Raw genomic sequence first — 16290 nt, 5'->3', positions numbered from 1 at the left:
AATATCTCTGGCACCAAACATCATGTAAATATGCTAACAAGATGAAATCACTTAAAATAGTGGCTGTGGGGGTGAGCTAGTGGTAGTGCCAGGATACATTGCAAAGAGCTGTGGCATGGAGATCTATCATCCCAATCATACACAAATAAAATCTCCACCCACTACCTTATAGATTACCTGGTCTATTGCTAGCCATCTGGGCAGTTCCTGAAAAAATGTCAGAGAGTATGTTTGGAGCAAAATTTTTATTTAGAGCTAATATCTTATTGGGCGATTCAAGCTCCAAGTTTACAATCTGTCTCCCTTGGTCGTTTACAAGGGAAAGCACCAGTCCAGGAAATCTTTTGTGTAGATAAATCAGTAAGCCAGCTTTGCAACCTTCTGCAGGCGATCCACATATGTCATCAACCCAGCTTTCTCATACGGTGAAAATCCTGTGCACTAACATTCTAAGAAGGTTTTTTGGAATAGTGCTAAACCTGGTAGGGTTTTTTAGGTGTCTTAAAATTGACATCCACTTATTAGGAGAGAGCAGTTCCTTACCATTGCAGGAAGCTATTTTCAAACAGTGGTTTTGGCAAATACTAGTTTTAAAATACTTTTACTAGTTTACTTTTACAAATACTAGTTTAACATACTTTTTAATTATGGAAATTTACAGTTAACAATCCATGCTGCTAAACAGGGCTGGATTTCTTGGGGAAAAGAATCACTATTGAAGAGAATGTGGGACAGGCTGATTGTGTCGATGTAATATTTCTAGGTAAACCTCTAATATCTAAATTGCTGGTTTCTGGTATTAGTGTTTCAGGAAAATATAATAATTTTTATAGCATTTTTGTTTTATAAGGCATGCAAAATTTAGTAATTTACATGATCATGCTGACATAGTTAAATGTTTATGTATCCAGGCCACAAACTGGATTGTAGCAAGTCATATTCAACTGGTTGTATTATTTTTCTGAATCATCCTAATTGCAGTTGGATATTTTTTTTGTCGTATATATACAGTTTATACAATAGACATAGTTGCTTTAAAATCTATTGCCAAAAGGACATTGTATGTATCATAATGGGTAGGTTTGTTCTGCTATCAGATTGAGTTTAACGTTTAGGGTATTTTTTGACTGATTCTATAACCTACGACCTAGGAATGTTTCCAAAAATACTGAAGAGTACACTTCATAGATACTCATGACACTCATAAATACCCTTATTACTTTAGGCTGCATAAACACGTCCAATGGTTCTCGTCTGATAATCAGCTCAGGGACGATATTGGACGAAAATCTGGCGTGTGTACAGCGCCCATCGTCCATTGTCTGAACGACTGTCCTGGTGGATCCACGGACGATGGACGACGGACGGACCTAATGGAAGAGAAGGGGAGAGCGCGCAGCAGAGTGCTTCTCTGTTGTTCTCCCCTTCCCCTCTCCATAGAGAAGAACAGTGCTGTATGTACAGCACTCGTTCATGCATCGTGCAGGCCTTAGTCATTGGAAAGGATCTTTGATGATTTATTGCACGTGTGTATGTAGCTTAAGATGTAATATCCAAGGGTAAATTTACTGTGTAAAAAATAATAATAAAAACAACAGAAAAGATTTGTTTATAAAGGTTTTGTTACATTTTCATGATAAAAGATACATTTTTAATAATACTTTTAATGCAGGTATTGAACAGGTCTGAAGGAACCAATTCTTGGGCTGGATGCCCCCCAATCGCTGTATCTCCTGTACTCTCCAGGTCTCAGATAGTACTGGCGTCCTCTGTAGTTGGGTTCCTCGTAGAATATCCAGTATCCATCTTGGACATGACAGGATTAGATGTCTTTATAGCGGAACTGCTCAAAGACATGTGGGCAATCTTCAGTGAATTCCATCATCTGTCCTTTAAAGTCTTCCCTTTCATACAGTCTAAGCCTGAATGGTCCACGATGCTGTGTCCCAAAAAACAAAAAATGAATGTTTTACTGTTATCTGTTAATGTTCATAAGTTTTAGGGCAAAACTTTTCTTGCCAAACTGTTTTTGGCAACAGTGCACAAAACAACAGCACACAAAGATTGATCAAGTGGTCAAGACATTGAAAAAAAACACAAGCAAAAAAAACACAAAATAACTGGCTACCCTAAATATACACAAAAAGGCCCTCACCCAATAAACAAAGGGAAAACAAATAGATAATGATCCATAGCAAATTTTGGAGTAATTTACCTACAAAATCAATTAGATCATCAATTAGATAAACTAGATAATCAGCTCATGTCTAATATCCATGTATACAGATTTATTATTTTAAAATTGGCATTATAAAATACACAGGTGATTATTATTGAATTAGATATTTTCCTTACCTGAGGGGTCAGGCGGCAGGATCTAATAGAGTCATTGTAGCCCATCCATTGCTGGAAGTCCGGATATTCTCCTCTTCTAAGGAAGTACTGGTTTCCTCTGTAGTTGGGATGTTCATACAAGATCCAGTTACCATTCTACACACGGATGGAGTTGCAACAGTTGAAGTATGAAGACAAGTCAGAGGAATCAGAGTTGCACTCGTAGGAGCGACCCTGGAAGTTCTTTTCCTCGTAGAAGACAATCTGTAAATAGAAGATTTTTACATTTCACTTAGAAAAATAATATGCAAAACAGAAAACTTTCTACTGGTATATAAAACTGTAAAAGATTTGAGATACCTTAACCATCTTGTTGGGAGGTTTATTTCTAAAGCTGTGACCTGCAGCAGTGACTGTGTGGAAAGCTCTTTTATATATCTGGTCTTGCTGATGTCTGCAGTAAGTCAGTTGTGCTGACAACTTTTTAGTAAATGTATAGATCTTTAGCTAGTTCTTTTGTTTCTATAGGTTCATTTGTATATCATATTTAGGACAATATTTGTTGGATCAAATGTTTAGTTCCTATTAGTTAAACGATATTCACACTTCTCATTAAAGTTTAGCTTAGTGTGCACTAAAAAGGTAACATTTTGTAGGCGTCTAATAGAAAGGTAACATTTTGTAGGCATCTAATAGAAAGGTAACATTTTGTAGGCGTCTAACTCTAGCTTTACCTAGTTTCTCGAAGTAATCCAGGGAATTTGAATAGGTTTGTACAGGGCAGGGTTGCCAATCTAATTTCTATTTTTTTTCACAATCTAGAGGTCAGAAAATTCTATTTTATTATTTTTTTTTTGCAGAAAGAGAGCGAGGAAAGTTGTGTGATTGAACAAGGTGCTTAATGAACAAGAGATAAACCAACATATAATATATTAAAATGCCAAAATTCAAAAAATGTAATAATAAGCAATATTTTTTTCACCTTTACATATAGTCAATAATATTTTGTGTTGTAATTCCAATTGATAAAAGCATACAGCATAAGCTACAATTCAGAAGACCAGTAACAAACACTTTTCAAAGTGAACCTTTCATGTCCACATCAGTGTAAACTACTTTTTTTTAAAGAACATATGTGTTTATATTTTGAAACCCTTCCCTTCTGGGCTCAGGAGGCCTGGCAAGATGGCGGCTTCCTCTAGGATGAAAGGAAAGAAGTTACATTGGTCAGCATTGCACAGAAGCGATGGCGGCCATGTGCTGGGAAGCTCGCTGGTTCCGAGGGGAGCTTTCTGCTTCAAAAGAAGAAGAAGAGGTGGCCCAGGCTCTGGAGGTGGCGCAGGAGTCCCAGTTGGTGGCTGCAGGATCCATAGATATATGTACCTAAGCTTACACATTTTCTCCAGCACAGTGCAGAGTAATTAGAGGTAAATTTAGCCAACCTAACGTCTTTTAACAAAGCAGGTTTCAGGATTGTTACTATAACAGCTTTCAGCATTTCACTAAGGAACGATCCCATAGACATTGCTTTGTCAAATAAATATGGCAACAATACCTGATCTTAGGATTTGTAGTACTCCATGTAATTGATGTAAATCCATCAATAGCAGAGTTTTTTTTTTGAGGGGAGGGAGGGCCTATGGTCAACAGGCAGGAGGATCGCCGGTTGGAAAGAAAAAAGGGGTATGCTGGCTCTTTGATGAGGGAATATGCAAATTTGGCAGCAGGTGTAGAATCAAACACGAGTGTTTGGGTTGCGGCAGGGACATGGGTTTGTGCAATGTTTTGGCAAGTTGCGGGCATAAGTGGGGATACCGCTTGAGAAACTTTTGCAATCTGGGGGTGGTCAGTGAGAAGATGCATAAGGAGGTATGGCTGGGAAGGATGAGTGGCCTGTTTTACTACCTGCCATTGGACGGATTGGTTGTGTCTCATTTGGGCCCAGTGTCTAAGAAGGAGGCAGGTAAGTTTCAGCTGATCCATCATTAATCATTTCCCCCAGCAGGTTCAGTGAACAGTGGTATTGATCCAACCTTGTGTGCAGTGGTCTACACATCTTTCATCGTGGCCATTAGTGGGGTATGGTGATATAGGGAGGCAAAGGCGTACATTAGGGCTGCGTTTTATGAGCAGCCCATACATGCAGAGAGCCATCATTTTTTTGGGGTGCATGTGGGAGGGGTCCTATTTTGTGGATCGCTGCCTCGCTATGGGGTGCTCCATCTCCTGCGTGCTGTTGAAAAAATGTAGCACCTTTTTGGAGTGGGTGATTAGATCAGTTGCTCGGGTGGGTTTGGACATTCAATATTTGGATTTCTTCCTGTTCATTGGGCTGCCAGATAATTCAGTGTTGGCTATGGTCCTGTTGGCTACCCTGCAGTATGTGAAACATTGTTTGGGGGTGCCTTTAGTGGGGGACAAGTCATGCTAGTTTTGGTGGAAATGGAGAGCCAGCTGCTGCAGGACAAGCTGCAGGCCATGCGGGTTGTGGTCAACGATTTGTGTAGGAGGAAGAAGATTGGGTTGGGGGAGTTGCAATCGTTGCTAGGAAAACTTACTTTTGCATGTAGAGTGATGCAGATAAGAAGGTTGGTGGCTGCCACTTCTGGAGTGTCGATGCCACCCCATTTCATTGGGTTGATGAAAAATATTTTAGGGTTTCTTTAATGGGCTGACACTGTGGTTGTAAGGGCTGTTGGATAGTGTGAATCTGATGGTGATGAAAACTAATGCTGTGGGGACTCGGGGCTTTGGAAATGTATTTTGGGGGTAGGTGATGTTAAGGTTGGCTCAAAGGTAAGATTCGATGGTCGATGAGTGCTGGGACATGGGTGGCTTGTAATTTTAAAAAAGGCGTGTCTTGTGTGTCATTGAATAGGAAGATGGCAGAGTTGGCTTTTTGGTTTAGACTGCAGAGTTTGCAGATTGTACCAAGGATTTTGTGGTACAGCAGGCGGTAAAAGGTTACAGGCGGGATAAGAGGGTGGAGGATGCACAGCATTTCACACCTTGAATGGCCACTACAGAGTTTAAGGGATGAAGATATATGGTAGAAAAGACTTTACACAGTGGTATCTCCCATTACCAATAAAAGATACTTGGGAAAAAGGTATACAGTACTGCACGTAAAAATGTAAAATGTATCATTGCAAAATGTATCATTGCATAAGCTTATCAAAATAACACTAGAGTGAATGTGTGCCACAATGAAATCTGTGTGTTTTTTTTTTTAACAGGCAGTGAGTATGCTGGCAGGATTTGTACGAAATCAGTCATTTAATAAATTTGAGATAATAACGCTAAAAAAGATTAGCTTAGCTTTACTTCTACCAAATTACTGTGCCATTGTCAGTGCATCCTTTTGAGTTTATTGTTTTGCTCACTAAGCCTTTGTAAGCGTAACATAAGCATGTAACTTCTATCACAGCTTACTTTGGCAGTATAAAACTTTATATGTGAGCAACAGTGTAACTGGAAAAACAACTAAAAAATGTGCCTGCAGCTCTTTAGCATTTGAAAAACTAATTTCAATGTGTCTGAAAGTAGCCTAATTTTGATATGTCTGTGTAGTATTTTTTTTGTATCCATGAAATAACTAAAGACTACAGTTTTTTAGTTTACCACATTTAAATGGACATGTTCTGTAAAGTTTAGTTGTTTAATGTTAGAGTAATGTAGGTGTTTAGGTATTCTTTTCCAGGGAGACTGAAGTTTATATGTACCCATAAATACTCTTGTTCTTTTCAGAGATAATACTAAAAGTTATTTCTTGCGTTTAAAATCATAATAAGAACAATATAAAAGTATTGTTTAGACAAGTTTATTTTATTACAAGGCTTATGATTTTTTTAATACAGGTATTGGACTCGTCTGAAGGATCCAGTTCTAGGGCTGTTTGCCCCCCAGTCGCTGTATCTCCTGTACTCTCCAGGTCTCAGGTAGTATTGACGTCCTCTGTAGTTGGGCTCCTCATAGAACATCCAGTATCCATCTTGGACATGGCAGGAATGGATGTCTTTATAGCGGAACTGCTCAAAGACGTTTTGGCAGTCTTCAGTGAACTCCATCATCTGTCCTTTAAAATCTTCCCTTTCATACACTCTAAGCCTGAATGGTCCACGGTGCTGTGTCCCAAAATGCAAAAACAACAAATGAATGCCATGTTTTAAAAAGCATTAGTGAGTGTTAGTTTTTGGTTAACCTTTTTGTGCTAAATGGTTATAAAGAAGTTTAAAAGACCTGTAAAGTTTCTAGACTTTACAAAAAAATCACACAACAAAACTGAAAGGGTTTATTTGTTAAAGCTTAACTATGTGTCAAGAAATAGTTATGTTATAGTTAATGTTACGGCCTATAGCTTTTTTATTTTCTACTATACGCTATACAAAAACAAAAGAAACCACATAAAAGGGCCAAAAAATTCTGCTCATAATTTGTAATCTGCATGTTTAATGTTGTAAAATTTAAATATAAAAAATATTATTGATTTAGATGATAATTGGCTTACCTGAGGAGTCAATTGACAGGACTTAATACAGTCATTGTAGCCCATCCATTGCTGGAAGTCAGGGTATTCCCCTCTTCTCAGGAAGTACTGGTGTCCTTTGTAGTTAGGAAACTCATACAGGATCCAATTTCCATTCTCCACTCGGATAGAGTTGCAACGACTGAAGTATGAAGACAAGTCAGGGGAATCAGAATTGCACTCATAAGAGCGACCCTGGAAGTTCTTGTCCTCATAAAAGATGATCTGTAAATAGAATATTTTATTGCATTAATAAATATATATTGTAAAACGCATATATTTCCAGTCTGATATAGCTATCCTCTATATTATTAGTGTGATTTTGCAAAATGTATGACATACCTTAACCATCTTGTTGGGTGGTTTGTTTCCAAAGCTGTGACCTGCAACAGTGCCGGTGTGGAAGCCCTTTTATATATCTGGCCTTGCTGACATCTGCAGTAAGTCAGCTGTGCTGGCAGCTTTTTCTAAGCTATAGTAAATGTATAGATAGCTATGGAAAATCTATAGATCCTTTGTGTATTCCACTGCTCTTTTGTAGGATATTTAAATGTGGTAGGTTGAAATATATATGCACATGTAGATGTGTATGCTATCCACCATCACATTATGTTGATAGGTATGTCAGCTTTAGTATGCACTTCCGTACAGGACAAACTTTGTATTGAGAAAAAGAGAGGCTGCGCTTGCGTATCTCTAGTTCAGAAAATGCTAGTTGCTTGGCTATCATACTGAAAGCCCGTAATATTATGCAGCTGAGTTACTAAATCACCCACCAAGAACAAGCATAATACTGAGAAGTTTTACTTTTATTTGTCTCATGCTTGTTTTAGGTCAGTAAACCAGTAAGTAGAGAGCTGAGAAAGATATTTCAGTTGGGGAGCAAAAAAGGCAGCACCCATATTTTTATTAGAACACTTTCCCACACATATATTCTGAATTACTTACTTTAGGCTAGGTCTCCATGGACATTTTTTAAAAACACGTGTAAACGTTTCTGTTGCGTTTATATGCATTTTATGCATTTTTTTTAGTGATTTTAAAGCTTGCCTTTTAAATGCTGGAAACGCCTATGCCGCGTTTTCCCACGGTTTTTCCCTTTTCTTGCATTTTTATACCGTTTAGAGTGTTTTAAACTAATTTGCATATTAAGTGCTCAATAACGTAGGAAACCACAGGAAAACGTCCCATTGAAATCAACCCGTGTTTTCCGGCATTTTTGGGTGTTTTCCAGCATTAACAAAGCTTTTTAATAAATGTCATAAACATACCTCAAGGAAACGCCCTGGTGTAGATGAACTCATTGTAATGTATAGGGATTTCAAACAAGGGCTTTAAAAGCCTCAGGTTAAACACTTGGGAAACAGTCTGTAAAGACTAAGCCTTACAACTGTGTTTGATATGTAGAAATATTTGTTGTTTTTTAATTGTGTTTTAACCTAAGTAATCATTAATTGTGCTACCATCCATGCTTTGGTTAAAAAAAAAAACATTATTAATTGGTATGAAAAAACAAGTCACACCCTCCCTAACACCTAGAATTGAGTCTGTGGGACAAATTACTTAGTCCATTTATTATCATATGGGGAATAACAAATTTATTCTTGTGTAAAACTCAAACTATCTGGCTGCTTCAATGATAGAATGGCAAAGGTGGGCTGCAGACAAAGAACTCTACATGGTTAGTGCACCCAGTTTAACAATTACTAGATCTGCTTCTCAGAGCACAGGACCTCCTATATGTAAATGAATAAGCCAATAACAGTGTTAATTTAGGATGATTTTTAACAGTGCAGCACTACTCTTCCTAGGGATATTGTAGCAGGTTGACATCTTCAATACTAATGCTCTTGGATCCGTCCATTCTCAAGGCTTGGCAATTGTTTGCAGTGATAGAAGATTAGGCATGGCACCAGTCACGCCAGTATTTTTAGGTTTTAATTTCTGGTAGTACTTGTAAAAATACTACTAAAAGGATATAGGGCAAATTTAATCTTCCTATAGCTTCATGATCATTGTCGACTACAATGACACTAGGAGAGCAGTCACTGTAGGAACCTCTGACCCTCTGTGAACAGTCGCTGTTCCTTTCTTCATTGTTAAAACTTTAACAGGAAAAAATATTCTTAAGGCAATACAATGGTTTTACTAAGAGATAATACTGTAAAATTAAATATAACAAGACTCTAACCTTTAATATACTTTCAGTGCTGTCAATCTGTACTTAACAGTTCATGCTGAAAAGATTGTAAGGGGAATTTTTCATGGAACAGATTCACTGCTGAAGGGTACTATTCTAGATGCAGTTTTCTTAAAAAATAATTAAATATTCATTTTCTGTTCTTTCTGTTATCAGAATAATGTACAGCATAAAAATTAATGGCATTAGTATAGTAGGCATGAAAAAGGCCATTGTTTTGAGGATGGAAGAAAACAATAGTTTAGCGCACTACTATGTTTTAGCAGAAGCCTCATAAAGGGTTGTCGGTCTCACATATTATCAAGTACTATCAAGCCCACCTTGGCAAAATTACCTGCAATGTCTGAAATGCCCCTCTGGGTGTATTTAGACTGTCATCTCATTGCAGTATCCTCTCTTCTTTGGCTACTCTCTACACTACGACTGCGGGAGCTTTCATTGTCTTTGCAGCGTTCATTGAAAATTTGGGACTTGGTTAACTATTTCTTTCATCTAATGTCTCAGTATGTGCTGCTGGCAATAACTATTGGTTGTCATCTCCCCCCTTGGCATTCAGGATTCAAGGAAGTTTCATTGGTGGACTCTATAGTTCACTCACTCCTGATGTTGACGGGGCTGATCACCTTTTAACACTGATTTTTAACAGGCTTCTATTGCAGATTTGTTTCCTTACTTGCAGCTAAGACAATATGTGGATTTGTTAATTTGTAATAAACCGAAGATATTGAAACATACTAATTTTGACAGAGCTTGCCAGGAATAGCTGCATACAAAGAGTCTTATTTCCTCTAAATATTCTTCTTTACTCTCCTACATGGGACTAGACCAGCTTATGCTCAAGCATGGGACCTGAATTTAGGTTGGACAACCACAGATGAGCAATGGGCTGATGTGTGATCTAACATGGTTTTTTTTATTATTATTATTATTATTATTACGCAGCATTGTACATTAAATAAGTTTGGTGGTCTCCCTGGGGACAGGTAGGGGTGGATTTTTGATATGACAAGACCTGGAAATGTTCTGAATATGGTGGATAAATGAGAGGGAAGAATCCCCATTGTTATTTCCTTTCCATTCCCGCTATACTTCAGAGTCTTCAATACTGCAAGCACATTGATGCATATATGGCTGACATCCCGAAGGTCCAACACTTTGGGGCAGTGATTTACATATATATCAATAACTTACTGGGTTTCCAACACTTCCTCACAGTTGAACTTTGGGAAGCCCTCCTGCTTGGAGGTCTTGAAGAGCAAAGCTGGGCAATTGCAGTTTTGGTCTCGTGTTTTGATTGCTGCCAAATTGACTTCCGCCAAGGCATGGTGGTCACCTGTGTGTAGGTATGATGAAGTTAAGAGTTAGCTCCACGATAAAGTTTAGTTTGTCGAATACCCTGTGTAAGGAGGTAAACTGTTCAGTGACAAGAGATTTGCTACTTCATTCAAGAGATAAACACACCAGAAGAAGGTCAGCCAATCTAAACACTACAACATGCAGCTAATGACTATAAGCAGAATGACTATAAAGTCCTAGCAGCCAATGGCAGGGGAGGTTTGAAGCCAGGAACTAATCTACTCTAATATCCCCTTTAGCTGTGTTTGAACTGGTAAAAATAATGAGAGAACACAGATAATAGATTGCAGTGATCTGCTTTGATACATATTGACCAATTGGGTTTTTTTTGGGATCAGGCCTGAGGAAAATGGGACAGTCAATGGTATCCATGACTTCATTATCCAGGAACAGCCTACACACTCTGGTAACAAGAGGCCAAGTATTGTCCTGCACCAGGAGAAATTCACTGCGATCTGACAGTAGGTCTGAGCATTTCATCCCAGTAATTACCTGCATTTGTAGTACCATTAGCTCCAGCCCACATGCCACCCTCAAGAAGTCTGACAGTTGCCAGAAATATGCACAGTAGAAGCCCACTGGAAGTCCTCTTGTAGAGCGTTTGTTGCCCTTCATCGGACTTGCCCATTTTTCCTTGTGTAAAGGCTCATTTCCTCTGGATATTCTATATACTCTTTAGAGTGTGTTAGGAGACATGGCAAACCTTCTTGTGACAGTACATATGGATGTGCCATCCTGGAGGACCTAGACCTAGATCTACCTGTGCAAACTGAGGGGGCTGCTGGTACTGCTTCATGCCACTGTGCATTACTAGTAGTGACTTGAAAGTGCACCAACAAAATGCAAGACAAATGACAAATCAGGAAGTATTTAAAGAGAGAAATAGTAAAAGACATTCGGGTAAAACCATTCCATCTTTGTGGTTTGCTTGCTGTTGCCCCTTCTGCCTGCTATTGCTTTTATTTCAACCAAAGCAGTTAAACCTCATTCACAATCATGTATGCTTGCTAAATAGACAGATTGATATCTCAGAAGTTTACGTGACTAGGTGGTATACCGTGTTGATTGAAAATTTTTTCAGCATTTTATCTTTATCTTGACCTATGATACTCTGCTTTAGTTATTTTTTCTATATCACATCATTTGTAATTTGTGTAACTAAAATAACAACAAAAGAATAGAGATTTAAAATATTAGATTTATTTATTTTGGAAAAAAATGATTTTAATACAGATACTGCACTCTTCTAAAGGAACCGATTCTGGGGCTAGAAGCTCCCCAGTCGCTGTATCTCCTGTACTCTCCAGGTCTCAGGTAGTATTGACGTCCTCTGTAGTTGGGCTCCTCATAGAACATCCAGTATCCATCATGGACATGGCAAGAATTGATGTCATTGTAGCGGAACTGCTCATAAACATGGGGACAATCTTCAGTAAATTCCATCATCTGTCCTTTAAAGTCCTCTTTTTCATACACACTGAGTCTGAAGGGTCCACGATGCTGTTTTAATTAAAAATCAAAAACTTATGGACATACTATGCATACACTACTTACACTCTTATCTGAAAACAACAGCACTGTCTCATACATGATGGTTGTTAACTCTACCTGTGGGGTCAGACGGCAGGATCTGATGGAGTCATTGTATCCAAGCCATTGCTGGAAGTCAGGATATTCTCCTTTCCTCAAGAAGTACTGGTGTCCTCTGTAGCTAGGATTTTCATACAAGATCCAATTACCATTCTCCACTCGGATGGAGTTGCAACGACTGAAGTATGAAGACAAGTCAGAGGAATCAGAGTTGCACTCATAGGAGCGACCCTGAAAGTTCTTGTCCTCGTAAAAGATGATCTGTTGACAAATAAAATTTGAATGCACAAGATTGTATGATAGAAAAGCAATAAACATTCAATATCATAGCTGGCAAAAATGAACATAAACCTGTTTATTTATGCTATTAATTTAAGTGAAATTTACCTTAACCATTTTGGCAGTAGGTTTAGTGCAGTAGCTGGAGCTGTTGTGTGGTCAGAGTGGAACAGTCTTTATAAACAAGTGGTTTTGCTGATGCTGCATGCAGAATGTCGTGCTGATGCTTTTTGCGTTGGCTATAGAAATGTAAATAAATAGCTCTTTTCTATTGTTCCCTTTAGGTAACTAATCCTCTTTTTTGCTTGCTGCCTTTGTATTTTTTGTGCTTTCTGTACATTTTTTGTAAATTGGCTGTGCTTCGTTTAGATATATTTAAATATATAGGTTTTGTTTAATGTAACAAAAGTTGTTTTATTATTATTACAAAGACATATGGGTTTATGTTATCTGCATGACATTATATATACATTTATTTTTTATCTATACACACCTATCTGCTACAGTCACAATTTTACAGATATATTCCATAGTCTAAAATAAATTAAAAATCCCTGGAACCCTTCTACCTGTTGTTCTTTTCTCAAATAGCCACAAATTGTAAAGTCTCCAGCTGAGTTGCTTTATTGTTTTTTTCAACCATGATCATCATTCAATATATGAATACTTGATTTTCTTCTTGATTTTCCATTTCTGTTTTTTATCATAATTTAATCCAATTTAATCTACTTTATTACCTCATTAGCTACCGTAATTTTTTTCTTTATCACCTAACCTGATACATGATTACCAGAATCAAATGTTTAAAAGAAAAAAAAATTGTGAAAAAATACATAAACTCTTTTTTGTAATTTACCATTTGTATACAGATACTCTGAATTGCATTTGCCTCATTTCATATAAAGCTAAGGATTTTAAAAATATTAGTAACAGATTCTTATTTTTATATGCACATTGGATTTACCAGAGAGATTTTTTAGAGCTCAGGAGACCTTACGTACATGATTACCTACCAAATGAAGAGGCCAATCAGCAGGGAGTTATGTGGCAGATATAAACGTAACTATTATATGCATAACAAATGCTTAACAAACAATTGAGTTATGTAAAGTACTACAGATCATAACAGATACACTTCTGAATAATGAGGCATGCCTTGATGTGTTTCTTAAGCATTCTTTAAATCTTATAATATTAGTTTGGAAAAATATTAAAATAAAATTCTTTCTTCTTTTATTATCTATAAATTGATGGAATAACTGTAAAATACCATTCTTACCAAACAAAAGGGCAAACAAATAAAACAAAAGCACCAAAAATGATAATCCCTAATATAAACATTATTTTGATTACTGGTAATTTCAAAACTACACAGGGGTAATTCTGATCATGTCAAGTGACTTTAACTTCCTAAACAATTTCCCTGTAAAAGTTCTGTTTTTTTCCTGTAGAATGGTAAAGGATCAAAGTAGCACAAGTGCTTCACTGTCAGATGCAAATTGTGGCAGGTCCTGAAATGACTTATAGAAGGACTTACTAGAGATAAGTATTTGGCCTTTAGGTGTTATCTGTACAAGAGGGAAGGGTCAGAAGCACTTTTATGCTCCACTGCCACCGCTGGGCAATGTATCAAGTTGCTAGAATAAGATATGGAATAGCAGGTAGACCTTTTAAACTCCTTTTTTTATGCCAGCCTTACTCTAAGATACAATCCTGGATGCTTTTTGTTTTTTTTTAATCTGGTTTATATTTGAGTATATGTGGGACTGAAAACATTGGGGAAAGATTTGAGGGTGGTTACTTGAAATCGTTCACAGCGAAAAGATATGGTAAGTGTTTGTTCGTATTGTACAGTTTACATGTTCTGGTGGATTCTCAGTCCCTGAGAGGTGAATCTTTTCAAGTTGCTTTTTCCTGGAACAAACAAAATGTGCCTAATAATGTGCCTGTTTCTCCACTCCAGTGATTTTTAGAGATATTATTCCTACTGATTGCGTATTTTACTGAAAAATAAACAAAAATCAACTGCTGATAAAATATCCTAACACTTTTCCTCAACACTCAGGTGAATATGGATATTTTTGAATATCTCATATATACAGGGGATATTTCTTTTATATTAGAAAGAATACAACAATTATTAAAGGGCTACCAAGGAAGTCATTCAGAGCCCTAAGTCTTCTTTTATGTTTCAAATTTTAAAAGCACAAGGCATGTACCTATTGGGACACATACATTTTTCCCATGGTTCTGATTCTCGTTGTTCTGTAGCAAGCTTGTTACCTTTTCACCTTGGACCTTGCCATTATCTTGGATCTTGTATGAATGCAATTGGATGCCCCTTGTGTTGTCCAATGGCTCTAGTAGAATTCACAAGGTCATTCCAAAGTGCAATCAAGATAAAACTGGTTTCCCCTCATGACTAGTATACAGTATTGCTCTCCCTTGAATCTGGTGAGCTATGATAGGTGATATATCAAAGGTTATGGTAACAATTCAGCTGATTTTTGAACAATCCCACAAGATCAAAGATTTGCAGTCACCATCATTTCTCTCAACTGGCATTTTACACACTCCTTTAACCTCCCTAGCAGTCTAACTCAGTCCAAATTCCCATGGAAAAAGTGGTAAAATTTTTTGCATGGAAATTTATTTTTCATTGTAGGCTATAACTCTTAAGCATAACTCACCGATATTTAATAAATTTACCAAATGTAATAATAAACTTTATATAATATAATTATATATATATGATATATGAATATTTCTTTGTATTGGACCCAATACAGCAATTTTTTAATAAATCCAATACAAAATTATTTGAATTTCCTGCCGTTCCGCCTGCACCGACGCTTGCGCCTACGTCACCATGAAACCCCGGAGATCATCGTTGCATTCGCTGGCTGGGGAGGGAGGAGGAAGGACTTGTCCCCAGGACCTGCGGGGAGCAGCTGGACGCCAGGGGAAAGCAAGGGAACAAAGTAGGTGTTTTTTTTTTTTTAGTCAAACTCGGGAATACCACTAGGGGGGTTAACTAGATAAAATAAAAAACTGGGGGGGTGCCTGCCGGGAGGAATGGCTGCTTTCTGCGTGTGCTCTCTCCGTGATGTGGCTCTAACACAATACAGCTACTCACTACACGATCGTTTCAGCACTTGACCCAGCTCAAATTCTTCCTGACCACCCTGTGAAGATGACTAGAAGGAAAAAAAAGAAGTCCGGTCCGTGGAGGCATCTCACTCTATCTCTAAGAAGGCAGCTCTGTCTCCTGTTGTGCAATCTTTGCTGCTCTCTGAGGAAACTCCACTGCGAGATTTGGGTGAGCTGACACATCTTGATGTTAATGCTGATGATACGTCATTGGCTGAGAACCCCACTCAGGCGGGAGACCCTACTTTACTTCAGGGTTCCCCATGTGAGTTAGTGCTAGCTCAACCTTTTGATGTTGATCCGGCAACTGATGTTCCTGTTGTGGATACGGTTTATTATATAAAAGATATGTTACTATCCCTCAGAAAATCGTTGCAAAGTGATTTCTTCTCTATGCTTTCTATACTTGGTAGTGGATCGTATTAAAGTGAAAATGGGTGAAATTACAATGGCGCATAATGAGTTGGTTGACTCTCACCACAGTCTTAAAGAAGAGGTGGATAAATTGAAATGAAAAACCACTGACATGAAGGACAGGGCTAGGAAGAAAAATTTTGTGGATCATTAGAATCTGTTTCTCCGTCACAGCTTCCTAACTATCTACAGCAACTGATCTCTACTGTATTACCTGACGTCCCTCAAAGAGAATTGGTGATTGACAAAGCTCACAGGCTTCCAGAACCTGCTCATTTGTCTGCAACAACTCCTAGAAATGTCATTGCTAGAACCTATTTTTTTCATGTTAAGGAGAAATATTTGCAAACCATCAGAAATATGGAAGCGCTACCAGAGCCGTACTCCCACATCACTGTGTATGCAGATTTATCTCAAGCAAATTTGGACCGGTGACCAAGAT

The 16290-nt window shown here is 37.8% G+C and overlaps 3 protein-coding genes across 3 annotated transcripts; all 3 read right to left on the bottom strand.

Annotated features, from left to right (window-relative positions):
* Positions 1-1628: 1628 nt before the first annotated feature.
* LOC140336075 (gamma-crystallin 1-like) lies at positions 1629-2703 on the bottom strand. The gene is given in 3 exon segments (XM_072419128.1): positions 1629-1939; positions 2356-2598; positions 2695-2703. Coding segments are annotated over 3 exon segments (528 nt in total). The 3' UTR covers positions 1629-1663.
* A 3435-nt stretch (positions 2704-6138) lies between these two features.
* Positions 6139-7240, bottom strand: LOC140334575 (gamma-crystallin-3-like). The gene is made up of 3 exons (XM_072416828.1): positions 7202-7240; positions 6842-7084; positions 6139-6458 (listed from the first exon to the last, which is right to left on the bottom strand). Exons 1-3 carry the CDS (start codon positions 7208-7210, stop codon positions 6183-6185), a joined length of 528 nt encoding a protein of 175 aa, XP_072272929.1. The 5' UTR covers positions 7211-7240; the 3' UTR covers positions 6139-6182.
* Positions 7241-11595: 4355 nt separating this feature from the next.
* Positions 11596-12495, bottom strand: LOC140335761 (gamma-crystallin-3-like). The gene is made up of 3 exons (XM_072418676.1): positions 12393-12495; positions 12024-12266; positions 11596-11915 (listed from the first exon to the last, which is right to left on the bottom strand). Exons 1-3 carry the CDS (start codon positions 12399-12401, stop codon positions 11640-11642), a joined length of 528 nt encoding a protein of 175 aa, XP_072274777.1. The 5' UTR covers positions 12402-12495; the 3' UTR covers positions 11596-11639.
* Positions 12496-16290: the final 3795 nt, after the last annotated feature.

The sequence above is a fragment of the Pyxicephalus adspersus genome, chromosome 7, assembly GCF_032062135.1.
Source record: "Pyxicephalus adspersus chromosome 7, UCB_Pads_2.0, whole genome shotgun sequence".
Taxonomy (NCBI): domain Eukaryota; kingdom Metazoa; phylum Chordata; class Amphibia; order Anura; family Pyxicephalidae; genus Pyxicephalus; species Pyxicephalus adspersus.
This window is presented reverse-complemented; position numbering and strand designations above follow the sequence as displayed.